Source organism: Temnothorax curvispinosus, unplaced genomic scaffold (assembly GCF_003070985.1).
Source record: "Temnothorax curvispinosus isolate PA1 unplaced genomic scaffold, ASM307098v1 QBEX01001170.1, whole genome shotgun sequence".
Classification (NCBI taxonomy): domain Eukaryota; kingdom Metazoa; phylum Arthropoda; class Insecta; order Hymenoptera; family Formicidae; genus Temnothorax; species Temnothorax curvispinosus.
The window spans coordinates 190174-204598 of NW_020210950.1; the positions used below are offsets into that span (position 1 = coordinate 190174).

The 14425-nt window shown below is 32.9% G+C and overlaps 3 protein-coding genes across 3 annotated transcripts in view; 1 reads left to right on the forward strand and 2 right to left on the reverse strand.

Moving 5' to 3' along the window:
• The window catches only part of LOC112460640 (putative defense protein 3), a 6896-nt gene extending 1552 nt beyond the window's left edge, over nucleotides 1-5344 (reverse strand). The window contains exons 1-3 of the mRNA XM_025025431.1: nucleotides 5102-5344; nucleotides 4336-4564; nucleotides 935-1142 (exon numbers count right to left, since the gene is read on the reverse strand). Coding sequence (XP_024881199.1) covers nucleotides 935-1142; nucleotides 4336-4552 — 425 coding nt within the window. The 5' untranslated portion in view covers nucleotides 4553-4564; nucleotides 5102-5344. The remainder of the gene's footprint in view (nucleotides 1-934; nucleotides 1143-4335; nucleotides 4565-5101) is intronic.
• Nucleotides 5345-7114: 1770 nt separating this feature from the next.
• Nucleotides 7115-10461, reverse strand: LOC112460625 (palmitoyltransferase ZDHHC6). Its single transcript, XM_025025410.1, has 7 exons — nucleotides 10136-10461; nucleotides 9243-9424; nucleotides 8851-8935; nucleotides 8294-8568; nucleotides 8015-8227; nucleotides 7671-7858; nucleotides 7115-7580 (listed from the first exon to the last, which is right to left on the reverse strand). The coding sequence occupies exons 1-7, from the start codon at nucleotides 10188-10190 to the stop codon at nucleotides 7457-7459; spliced, it is 1122 nt and encodes a 373-aa protein (XP_024881178.1). The 5' UTR covers nucleotides 10191-10461; the 3' UTR covers nucleotides 7115-7456.
• Nucleotides 10462-10532: 71 nt separating this feature from the next.
• Nucleotides 10533-13676, forward strand: LOC112460615. The gene is made up of 3 exons (XM_025025400.1): nucleotides 10533-10778; nucleotides 11597-12460; nucleotides 12531-13676. Exons 1-3 carry the CDS (start codon nucleotides 10770-10772, stop codon nucleotides 12807-12809), a joined length of 1152 nt encoding a protein of 383 aa, XP_024881168.1. The 5' UTR covers nucleotides 10533-10769; the 3' UTR covers nucleotides 12810-13676.
• Nucleotides 13677-14425: the final 749 nt, after the last annotated feature.

Consider the following 14425-nt stretch of genomic DNA (forward strand, 5'->3'; position numbering starts at 1 on the left):
ATATATATATATATATATATATATATATATATATATATATATATATACAGAATTAATTCTCTAAAAAATTTAACAGAAACATTTTTTATTGAAGCTGAACTCACAATTAAACTGTGCTCACTTTATTGTTATTAAATTTGCTTTGTCTAGATGCATTGTAAATGTAAAATACATATCTATGCGAAAAAAGAATTTTAAAATATGAAACAAATATGAAAACAAATATTTTAATATTCTTATTAATAACTATGAAATTATTATAGGTCATAGTTATAATAACGTGACATAATTGATTACCATATTTGTGAATCATTTTTATGTAAAAAACCGGTTCTGAACATGTTGACTTATTTTGATGATATTTTAAACTTATTTGTATTTATATAGAGAACTATATGCGCAAGTATTATTTATCTTTTATAAAAACAATATAAACACAATTTTTGATTTTTCAAAATTAATCTCGTGATTAAAAATTCCATGTTTTTCTAAAACAAAAAATTCTTAATAAAAATGAGAAAGTCGAGATACTCTTCGATCAAGAATAATGATTTAATCGTAATTATTGGAATTTGAGCTGTATGTGTTGCATAAAATGCATACTATATGGTCACAATAAACTATATGATTACAATAAATTATATGCTCACAATTGTCGTGAATATGCAATCAAGGTATGAATTTACGGGAAATTTTATTGCGTAATTCTTAAGCAACCATTTCAGCCATAAATGTATATGTATTTATAGCATGTAATATCGTATATCTCATCGAAGTCACATCTTCCAAGGAACCCTTGATAATTATATAGACAATGAAGGTCTCAATGGTCGCAATTTGCGATAACTCTCAGAATCGTCCTTCCTACACTCCATCGTTAATGCATGAGAATGGATATTTCCCACAGGATTTCCGTTGAGAATGTGGCACTCACGTGAAGTAAACGCTGCCGCGTGCGTTTGCCGGTGCGTTCCAGATGAAGGTAGCCTGCTCCTTATCGCGCGGATCCGCGTGCGTCACGGCACTGCACTCGGAATGTATATTCGTGTTCGGCGTACGAGCCCAGGATCCGATCCATTCGTTTGTACCGGTATCACGTGCCTGCAGGAAGAATCCCTTAAACGAGGCACCCACAATGGTGACTGAAAAATAGACGAGATCCAATGAAGATGGACATTATTCAATCGGATAAAATTCAGTCTGTCTCTTATCACCGCGGTGTATATCTGTATCTGAGATGATATAGCGCACTTTGCCGTGGCGTGGTCAGGGCAATCGCGCGCGAATCTATCGCAATATCGGCAAAATGATTTCATATAAAAGAAATAGCAGGTAGTCGAACATAGCAGTATTCGCTATTTATATCCATCAGGGGATTTGAAACGAATGTTATCACGAATAAACTAGATATAAACTATGAAGAAGAGAGACGAGCCCCAAAAAATTGCTGAAAGGATTATATTATTAATATTATTGATACCGTAACTATATATATAAAATCCACTGTTTGAAAACATTTGAACTTTTACGCTGTGCAATCCTATAGTATCGAATTGGTTATCAGATAGCGCAATAGAACAATAAAAAACGAATTAAGTTACATTAATTTCAGAAGAATAAATGGAAAACAACAAGCGGAAAACATGTGCGGGAATAACGAGTGAGAATTTTACATTTGGAATGTATATCGTGTTATCAAATATAGAGTAACGATTATAATGGAATAAAAAATATAATAAAATACATAACATTTAAATGTGAAATATAATATATATGAAAAAAAATTAAGCACATCTCAAGTTTATTAAATTTATATATTTGAGTCTTATGACTTTCGTAACGTTCGATGAAACGTCTCGTTAAACTTCGAAAAATTTGAACTTAATCTTAGCAGTTAATTTATCTTGCATATTAATTTTATTAATACTAGACACTACAGACGCGCGCTTCGCGCGCGCTATTTAGCTTTAACATTATGCTATTACTATTACATTATTAACTCCTTGATACACACAACTGTCAAAATATACAATGACAGCTGCAAATGAAGTAAGCGCAGCAAGAGAACCAATCGGCATCGCGGAAAAGCGGCAACAATAAACTTCACATCTCCTTTTTAGAAGAGGATCTGCTGTTATATCTTTTATTTGCAAATAATGAGACATGCACAAAGTAGAGAATTGTTTTATAAAACTTGTTATAATATTGCACTAGATAAACTCATTGCAATTTTCTAGACAAATTAAATTACGTTTTTTAAATATCTATATTTATGCGTTTTTTAAAATCATTTTTTCCGATTGTTTTTCTAAAATCGCGCGTTACATTTATCTTGTTTGAAGTTATTTGAAGAAGACGTTAAAAGAAAAGAACAAAATTTAATTTTTGTCTGCGAGATATCCGCATTGTGATATTGCGGGCATTAGTTGACACGCATTTGATCTGCACGAGTTTTCACAGTCTTATATTGACATGTCATTTCACAACTACGCAGTTCTTAGACTTTCGTTTCAACCTTCCTTCGCGGATGAATGACATATCTACGTTCAATCACGCGTGACCCACGTATGGAAACTGTTTGCACGCTCGAAAACGATCACAGGCACGTTTATCCCTCTTGTCGGCCTAATTCGCCATTGTTCCACGAGCGCAGATGTGTTCAACGAAGCCAATAGAATCGTTACGGACATTTAACATATGTTTCACAGTTGTGATTTTGATGGGTCCAATTATCTCGTGTCGGGTAAAATGCATGCTGTCGTGATAAAAATGAGACGAACTAGATTATATATTAATTTATATATAATAATAATATTCGCATAGAATTGCACTGATTGTGAGTTGGAGTTCTAAGCGAGAAATGGCAATAGAAAGAGGAACAGAGAAAAAGAAATCGACTCTGCATTACAATTGTGTGTGTGTGTTTTCTTTTATAAAATAATTACATATTTCACTTTTTTATACACAATCTTAGAATTTTGTATTTTTAATTGTCGCAAGATATTCGCAACATTTTTCTTTTTGAAAAGTTGCTAAAATTAAATTGTTGTTATCTTACAATGAGTAGACAGATTGAAATAAATTAGACATTACACTTAAAAGAAATCTATCATCAAAGGAGCATATATGTATATTAAAAAATAAAAATAGAAAAGAGTTAAAACTTGATTGGTTACTCAATGTCATACATATTTGAAATAATGACCATCTGAACTTACATAATAATTGAAGAACAATTACTTTTAAAAACTATTCAACACATTTTCTAACTCAATTGAAATAAAAGGGGCTCGGAATTACAACTGTTCGTGTCGATGTAAAAATTATTATTCACTAACGTTTCTGTCTATATTTAGACATCTTCCGTGTAATTTAAACAAAAGAAAACTGTAATTAAAAGTTATATAAACACGCAACAACGTATTATTCGCAGTATATATAATCAAGGCAATCGTATAAAGCGTAAATCAAGTTCCCTTCATACAAACATGTTAAAAAATAAAAGCAATAATAAAAAGAATTTTAATGTTCCTTATGGTAAGACATGTTATAAACTGTCACTTTAAATATTAATATAATCGAGACATATATCGATAAGTATCTAAAGAACCGAAACGTTTGTGAATAATAATTTTTATTAAATACATCAACACGAGCATCTAGTTGTGGCTCTGAACCTCTTTTATTTCAATTGATTTATTAATCTTCTAAGCCTCTTTATATTTGCATTTTCTAACATTAATAATTGTAGCTTAATAATAACTTAATAATTTGTAATTAAAACAAATTTCAAGTAAATTCTTTTTATATAAAGTTAGCCGTCCGTATTGAGATCTTTCAAATATACATCACCAACACAGCTACACAACTTAACCAATTTTTCGACTTTTACAAGTTTATAAATGTATATTTTTTTGCACATATATCCTAATAAAAATAATGAATTTTTTCTACGGAATAATGCTTAATTTATTTCTCGTTTCGCTCATTTATTATTATCAAATAATATTTAATTTCAACGGCTTCTCGATTCTCGCCGCCAGTATACATATACTGTATAGTCTATATATTGTTCTTATTATCTTATCGTTAACTTTAGCTCAAACGATATGAAATCCTTTGTATACCCTAAAGACTTTGCGTACGCCACAGCTTTATAAAATTACTTTCTAGTCTATTGTATCGCTATCTCTCGCTCGGAAGTGCTCTAGACTTCATGAATGAAAATTTCTCTAATGAAAATTTCATCATTTATTTTGCGTAATAAGAAATTAACCCAGAACCACCAGATGGTGCTTAATAATACAAGATAAGCACCAGACGCGCTTGACCCACCTGTGACCTGCGAGCCTGGTCCATACTGCGACGACGAAGCCAGTATCTTGTAAGGGCTCGTGTTTAAGGGCTGTGATCGCGCCTCGCCATGATAGGGTTGATTAGGCCGTGGCTTCACGCACGCATCCACCGGCCCGCCATCCGGAAACCCGAGGACGGAAATCGACGAGAAGAGGATGAATGCGAATAAAACCGTAATGTGTCCGACGAGATGCATCTTGATCGCTTCCTTCGTTTCGACGACGCGAAAGATACATGCAACAAAATTTCATTAATATTGATCGTTCCTGACGGAAAGGATGAGTGGAATGTATAATGTTCTCTAGCTTCTAAAGCTAAAGCTTCTAAGTAATCCGTTTTAATTATATCACGTCTTTTATTTATGCTGATCATTTATCCGCGCTTATGTCACACGCGATTTAATATCACAGGAATAGCTAATAATATAATATATTAATATTACCAAATAGTTCATGTACAGAAATAGCTATATAAATAATATCAAGTTAATATCGTCCACGAAATTTAAAACGTTGACTAATTAATAAATAATTTGCTACATGTCTGGTTTCATAAATAAAGTTCGAATACACAAACCTAATTTAAAAACACAGAGAAATTCATGAGATACTACTTAGGATAAATTTGAAGAAGATGAATATGTAGCGATCGGAGATTATCGAAAGCAATCATTTCCTTGCCTTCTTCACACAAGCGGTGAATTGAATCGTTTCGTGCGATAACGGAATAAACTGCAGAGACTTACTCGAAACAATAAGCTGTTTGCACGAACAATCGCGCAAGGATAAAAGGATATTTCGTGCTCGTGACAGATCCGCACGTAAGAAACTGCGGTACCCGATCAATTGCCGGCGAGCCAAACGTTGGTGGGATCCCACCATAGGATCACAAAGCCGCGCACTCCGTTTTTGCTAAATTAATCCTTCACTTTCACTCGATTCCTTCGTCGATCCTGTAACCGGTTCCACTCTTCGTTCGTTTAGGAGAATACCTACAAGTTTTACACGTAGCAAAAAATACTGCCGTAAATGTGTTACTTCCTTTTACGTATCACATAACGATACATGATGTAACGCTGTCATTATTCTCAACAAGTATGAGGCTGATCTCCTTGCTGGAAAACGCCGTTATTCATCGCAACTACATGATAATTTAGAATTATCTCCTTGTCTTCTTGCCATCTTGAAACTTTAAATATACTAAAAGGTGCATATATGCTTAAAATATACTGTATCTAATATTCAATACAAATAAATTTAAAAATGCATTTCAGTCATACATTTATATTGCTGAACTCCTACAATTCGTCGGCTTTTTAATTTTTGAATATTAGATAAGAGTGCATAATATTAAAGCGATTATTAATATTCTCTTTAAAAAGGAAGAATAATTGATCTAGAAAATTATTAAACATTAAATTAGAATAAAATGTTTTTATAAAAAACTGTTTGTTCTATATAAAATATATCAAATCAAAATAAAAAATGCGTTTGTTTAAAGTAGTGCACTCTTGGGCATTTATGTGCATGCATCACGCTATTTGCATTGCCTTTTATCAAATACGACAAACTTAATCTTCATTATCACTGTTGTCACGCGGACAACTAGGTATTATTTGCTCGCTGTTAAACCTATTGCAATTTCGTTCTGTATTTATAATACATATCTCGTTTTCTCGCATAGCTTTTAAAGTACATTTCGCAAGAGAATATATGAATATTAAACTCTAAGTTCTCAAGTGAATGGATGAAAGGAATCCATATTTATATCGATTAAATATAACAGATAAAATTATGAAAAGGAGTTCAAGAACGGCAACAGATATTTTGACAAAGCAACGGTAGCTCCTGATATCGCAAGATATTTGTTTTGGAATATATATAGTGACATCTCGTTTTCTTTACCGATTTATCGATTTGTAAGCATTCGCGGCAAATTGAGTTGTTGCATATTGCATTCGATTACGTACTTCATGAGTCGCTAATACGATCCTTTCACTGTCGATTATTAAATGTTACGCATAACGCTGTTATGCACGTAAATTCGCGGCTTGCAACACATCAGGATGTAACATTGTAACACAAAGGAAAGTATTGCGTAAAGGTCAATGTTAACATTGACCCTTACGCAATACTTCCCTTTGTGTATAATATACTCGTCCGCCGATTATTATTATATATATATATAACATTTGCGTTCGATAGGGATGAGTAGAATAATAGAAAATGCTCTGCAGTCATGCAGAGCAATTGTATTGCGTGTTAAACTCTTCGAACGAGCGCGCATAATGCAAAAGCGTGCGCGGATTACACATACCTACACATGCTCTAACACATGCATAGCGAGTTCACTCAGTCAATGTGACTTTTCACACTGTGTGCTATTGATTTTCCACGGCCTTTTCAGGCCGTCGGTAGTATATGCGCTAGAAATACTTTCAGATTACCTCGTAATCGGCATCGCAAGACCAAACAATTTATTTGCATATTGTTTCGCATTACAAATGCTTTTCCTGTTGTCTAACGTCTAACGTATGTATATAAATTCTTGTGACACGCCTTTGTTCTCATAAAAAGTTGATAAAAAAACTTATATTAATAATTCAAAATATTTTTAATTGGAATATTATTTTTCACAAAATAAGATTTGTTGCTATTAAATAGTTCATATTTACACGTTATCATACTAATTACGTTTATATGTAATTATTAAATTATATGTATATGTATTCAATTATATTAAATTATATGTATGTATATAATTATATGTATATGTATATTACATAACAAAATTTTTACACTAAGAACTTACTGGAACATCTGAGTAAGCAAAAGTGTATATACATTTTTACTTATTTATACAAAAGTGTTGTAACATAAGAAATGTCTTAATCTATAGTGTGAGGTAAATACAAGAAAAATATATCGATTTGAACACGAATAGGCATAAACAATGCAATATTTCTCGATTACAAATGACACGCGTTCTTCAGTTTTTATGTACTATAAAAAATGCGAAATTATTTTATAAACAGTTTCTCATATCTTCACGAATATTGTCATACAAATGTTAAAAAATTAATAAATCGTTCTTGAATAAATTATCTAAACCATACAGATTTTTCTATTATTTCCACCGCACAGGGCCGCGGCAACCATCCTCTTATACGTTTCGATTTCGTCTCTTCTCCTTCCTTCCGTTCTTTTTCCCCAAATAACCAATATCTGCAAAAAATAAAAAAATTTTCCGTCAAATAGAAAATTATCCAAAGAAATACATTTTTAGAAATTTAATGAGAAATACGGAATGCATACTTTTTCCAACGTGTTACGATCACAATATCATCTATATCTAACTTGATGCGAGGTTCATCGGTACAAAGCGGATGAAAAAATACGCCAAAGCCGTGTCCAATTGGAAACTTGGATCCTGATGCAGCTTTTATAATCCGATATTTGCGTGCTCTTTTCTGTTTCTCTAATTTTTGTGCAAGCTGTTCTCTCTGTAAAATAACAATTAACGTAATTATAAATACAGTTTTCAAGAGTATAATAATATTGTATAACAAACAATTATAAAATTCTTATATCAGATGTACTCTTTAATTGATAGTTATTATACATTTATTATAAATTTTGTATTATTTGAACAAAATTACCGTTAATGTATATTGATCACAGCCATCAATAACGGGCCATGTAATGCCATCGCCGACAGGAGTGCAGTCCCATGTAAGAACTTGACTAATATTAAAACGCCATCCCTTTGAATATGGATGTACATATTTGGCATCTGTGTCATCTCGCCTATATCGGGATTTCTCCAGAATCCAATCTTCTATTTCCGTTCGATTTCTCACGATGGCTAATATCTATGCAATTTGAAGAATTATGAAATTAACATATTAATTGAACATAATAGTATTACGAACATTTACCTGAAAATATAGTAACATTCCTACTGCAAGTACAACGCCAATTGATAAACCAATGCTAAATACTACTAATATCAGTGTATAAACCGTTGGTGGTGGAAACGGCAAAGGCCTCAGTGATAGCACAGTCGCTACCCAGGAAATTAATATAACGCAAGCGACGCAACAACCACCGACTGCGCTTGCCAAAAATGCTGTGAAATGCCCATGATTGTAATGTCCAACGCATGTATTTATCCATGGACAATGATGGTCCATTTTCATCACACAACGATCACCTGAAAAGTAAATAAGAAAAGAATTAAACAAGAATTAAAATAGAATTGATGTATTGAGCTTGAAAATTATACAACAATGCTGCATTACATATGATAAATTGCTACGTTAAAGAATATTTTTTTCTGTCAATAATAATAATATAATACATTGATAAGCAAGATCGTAGCAAAATCCATCGTTAAATTATTGTTAAAAAATTTACAAGTTAAAAACATAATAAATAATATCTATATTTATTATTCTTATATACTTTATTGTTTGTATTATATTAAATCTCTTACATTTCCTACAGTGATGTGATCTCGGTGCCTTATAACCTTGGCAGACGATACAGTATTGCAGATATTGCATATCTGAAGCTTTCTCCTGAAAGTGAATCATATTAATGGAAACATATTAACAACATATAAATAATATTTAGGTGGTAAAAATTATATTGTTCATTATGAAATTAAATTAATACAGTCAAATCCCTCTAATTTCCAATCAGGACCATACAAATCTATCGTTTTCAATTTCCTATTATTAATTAAATAATAAATATGAAATAATGGAAAAGAAAACGGAAGGAGAAATTAAGTTTAAAGATTTTCAGCCGTTTGCAAAGGAGAAATGGTTGGAAATGAAAGAATTTACTTTAAACAGATTCAGTGGTAAATGTGTAATATATTACCGGCATCCATTTTAATGCAAGATATCCAGGTCCTTCAAAAATTGCGCTGATGAAATGAAATAGAGTCAATCCACTGAGAGTGAAAAACAACAAGAAACTGGCAGCCGCTGGAACACTGTCTTGTGGCGGCCACCACTGTCTGCTGCAGTGTATGGTCATCAACGTGATTATCTTTATCGTCGCTGCAACACAAATTAATGTGACAAAAGCAATCAGCAAATAATTTCATTGCCATCAGAATTTTATGCCAAGAAAACACCAAGTAAAAGTACAGTAGACCATTTTGTTAAAAATGTGCAGAAAATCATACAAAAAATTAATATAAATACAACAAAACGTTACATTAAAGTATACTCTTTAATAAAGCAATCTCTCGCTATTATTGTCAGTGAAAACTTATGTCTGCCATATACTACTTTAGGATAACTTGGATCAAACTCCAATTAACTTATCAAATACTATTTCGTTAATATGGATAGAATTATCTTTCTTTGTCACTTGATAATCGAAAGAAAGATTAAATCGACGAGGATAAAATATATAATTTTTCCTGGTTCTTTGAACGTCATTCTGTCAAGTAGTTGGACAGTATTCGTTTATACTTCCATCCCCTTCGTCAGTTCTTCACATTTTCTTATACAATTTCATTGATATTTTTCTTCGCATGTCAATGGACAAAAAATTAATAATTCAATCTACAGAACAATAGTACTCGATAAGTTAATCATTTCCGATTATGTTAGCGGGAATAAAAGTTAACAGTCATTCTTAGATTAGAATGCAATCGACGGGTCTATCGCGTTTTCGTCGACGAGATAACGATCGAGCGACAGCGAAATGAGAAAAGGCCAAAGTTTGTCGACAGGAGACACAGCTGTCAGGCTGTCACGTACCGAGCGCGGAGAGCGGTCCCCAATGGCATATCTTCTTCAGCGGGCCGACGCACATGTTGTCACCTTATAGCGCTCTCGAGTTCGCGTCTGGACGCCCATTGACGTCCCCAGGACCGACGACGCCGGCGAATCTCGTAGCAGCAGCGACGACGACGGCAACCGGCACCGAAAAACGTGCGTCTCACGTTGTTGTCACGACAGCTGCACGCTGCACTCACATCATCGAGCGGCGATCGGGCAATTAGCGACAGTTCTGAAGTTAGCGCTGAATGCCGCTGAATGCCGCCGAGGCGCCGAACTCCGAACTCGAATCACGATTTCACGAATCGCGCGCAGTCTGGCGCTACCTTGAGATCTGTTCTTTTCAGCTGAACTTTTTGCACCGTTTATCTTTTCTCCTGAACCACGGTGAAGAGAAAAGGAGAAAAGATAAAAGGTGCAAAGCTAAAAGGAGCAGACTTTTAAGTTGGCACTACTCCGAGTACTCCGACGCGTTTTTCGACTCCGTTTGCGCCCTGCGGCAAATTTCGTGATGTGGCTATTATGACCGATTGTTGCGATTTGCGACGAGGTTATGTTGTCCTTTAACGATAAGAAATAAGAGATAAGCTCACCGGCTATCACCAGCTGCGGAATGCACGAGGTATGTCTTTGGGTTTGATTACTGCTCACCGACTTTCGAATTGTTAAGAGTCATATCGCTTCGGCGAAACGGATATAGAATTTTCTCTCTTACGTTACGTAGATTATGTAGTCCCTGATAGCCGAATCTGTTTGAAAATAGATTTTTCAAATTATGCATTATATATTATGCATATTATTATTATGCGTTATATATTTTATCAGCAGATTGATAACAGAATGCTAGCACGTTGATGACAGATTAACTGCAGAAACTGACAAGTAGAATTTGCTATTTTGTAACCATTTAAATGATTATGGAATGGACAGATCCTTCCTATTGACAATCCGTTGTTAGATTATGGCTGCATTCCGATATTCACCGTCAGCAACTTTCAGTACTGAAAATCTATAGTATACGTGACATAAAATATAGATTTGCAGTGCTGACGTGAATATCGGAATGCAGCCTGCGTCTCTACTAGTAGAACATGAGCTTGATGCAGATGCAGTTGATATCAATCTACCACGATATTTTGTTCAAATCTTCTAACAAACTTTTGATGTCCTTCCATATCTTTATGTATTACATAATGTACAGTTCTCCAAGATGCTACAATGTATTTTTACTTTTTATTTTTTTTTTATTAGCATATTTAAAGTATATTGACTGAAATGTGTCACTTTTATATGCGTTTATCTTTATAACACAGTTTGACAAACATTCTATAATGACGTTGCAAGATTAGACTAATTTGATTCCAATTATTCCAAATTATCGAAATTGCACGACCGTCTCTGATTTATTAATGATACAGACAATACATTATTATTTTACAGAATCGTAGTTTACCTGAAGTGGTACCACGTACACCTAAGTGTCGAAGGTCTCTGAGAGAAAAAGATACAAAGGAAAGCTATTCCACGAACAATAATTTTCAAAGTTTACACATGGAGGGGCAAGGACGTAGACGACGAAATAGATCAAACCTATCAGAGACTGAAGTATCACCTGGAGGTCAGAGCGCTAGTTATGACAAACAAATGACAGAAAGTTCTAGCGAGGAAGATGAAGAGGCACTTCTATATTATTCGCTAGATCGCTCTAGAACTATTTCTCCAGAAAGAAATGTTTATTCGGAAAAGCCGGACAGAAATGTTTATTCGGAGAAACCGGAAAGAAATGTTTATTCGGAGAAAGAAACATTTATTCAGGAAAGATATATTTATTCGGACAAGTCGAGGTCTAAAGACAACACTGATTCATCAAAGAGTAAACAGAATACGAGCACCTTTTCTTATTTCCTCATTTTTATAATAGTAATGGCGATGGGTTTTTTGGCATTATCTCCACGTAAGAATGAAGTAAAAACACAATCCAGAAGCAATCCTACCTTACTGTTAACCGAATCAATTGAAAACATCAAGGCAACATTTCGTAATCAAGAATCAGACATCTGGAATGATATTTCATCCGCAATAAACGAAGTGATATCGAGAACACCCAAGATACCTTCGATCATTCTGTTATTTGCAAAGGAAAATGCCACAATGGATTGTTTAGCTACTAAACTGGCACGTGCGAGCAGTACTATTTTAGATGCAGACAGTTATCTGGTATTTAATCCAGAAGATTTCGGAAACGATGCTGGTGAGATCATTACTATATTAAACAACCATTCTCCGGAGAAAAAAAAGGTTGTGGTGAGTATGCATACATATTCTAAACGTAAATTTTGCTCTAAGCTTGTATAACCGAATAAATTTATTGCAGATGATTCGTGATATACTGAATATTAATGCAGAAGCGATAAAGGCATTACATAATTTATGCGATAGAATAAACCCTTTAGTAGCAGAAGCTATTTATATTCTTACTATGCAAACCAACAATTATCAATCATCACAGAAAAAGCTAAGCTTTGTGGAAAATCAGATTTATCATAAACTGTCAAAGAGCATCGATCAGGATGTTTTAACAGCACTTGTAACGCGCATTACAGACGGGGCAATTATATTGGTAGAACCTGAGCCACGATTAAGATACTGTTAATCTAAGTTGCAAGAAAATGAGCGTACACAATTATAATAGCCCATTGATGATGGTTATGTAAATAACAAAACTGTTCAATTAAGATTAACGTCTTATGTGCGGTTCGTCATTCGTACAAAACTTGTAAATAATCTAGATAGACAAGTTTGCACTCGTTTATCATTCAAACATTCCGTTGATTCTCCAGGTTTTTTTAACGAGAGCAAAAGCCGCGAAACGTCATGAATAAAATCAATTTGTGTCGGTTCCAGATATCCGATTCTTGATGGTAAAATTTTGCCCTAATACTTTCGATAAATTAAAATAGTACTAAAGTACAAATGTGTATGGGTTGTATCTTTATTCGCACTTAAAAAGAATTAGTATTACCATTACGTAAAGAAAATAAAAAAGCTGTTAGCATTCTATATTTAAATTCAGTTGATTGAGTTCTTTGTAAAATTCAATTTCTTCTTAAAACAAACTTGTTTCTTTGAGACACAGTTTTGAGAATGAATAATTTATTTCTTTATTTTGTCTATTAGGATTTTCTGTTATCTATGTGTCGTAATAGAACTAGACTGCACAAACAACAAATCACAAATCGCGAACATTGTGGAAAGTTCATACGAACGACGAATTTTTGCGAATTTATTACAAATTACGAATCGCACATAATCTGATGATAGTTTAGTGGCAATATAGTATAAAATATAAAAAAATTTGGGAGATGTACTTAATTAGATAAAGATGCAACATTTTGGAGACTTTTAAATTGTTGCTGCAGTTGTATCAGATCAAAACTGTCAGAACTGAAAAATTAGAATATATTTGATTAGAAATATTTTCCACGATCTGTTTTGCATTATACATTTTAAAGCTTTTTCACCACCTATATTTTTTACTAATTTATATGATAATATAAATTTGTGTACAAAAATAAATCTTTTTTTCTTTAGCATTATAATACAAAGTGATTATAGTATCAATTTAAAAACCTTCATTTTCTTTTACATCTGCAACAGTATTGTTTATATTAGCAGTTATGACAGTTATGATAAAGTTATTCGTCTCTGGTTGCAAACTAAGGGGATATAAGATCTACAGATCTGTTAATGTAACTTTATTTTGTTATGCCAATGTTACACGAAATAAATTTTATTTTTAGCGAGTTATCTAATCACAATTTCATATTTCTATTTTCGAAAAATATAATGACACTGTTGTACATAGCGATTTCACGCACATTTCCGAATGACATATTTATTTAGCTTCAAAATAAAATACAGTAATTAGGATTACTTTGTGTGTATGTGTGTGATATTTAATTTCGGATTGTGTCAGTCGGCAGTCCATACAATGATTGAAGTAATGTCGAGTATCATATCCTGCTCATTGCCAATTTACAAGACATTTCTAATTTTAAGTTTAGTAATGCGCGATATTTATAATAAAATTGTAAAATATTGTTAACACATATTCAATTACAAATATACGAAAATAACAAATTAATTTTTTTAACATGTATGAATTTCGTATAATAAACGATACATAAATATTCATTAAATACGCATTAAACAAATATTCAATTGCTTATTAACTCTCATCATTTTCTTCAAAATAACAAGATATGTATA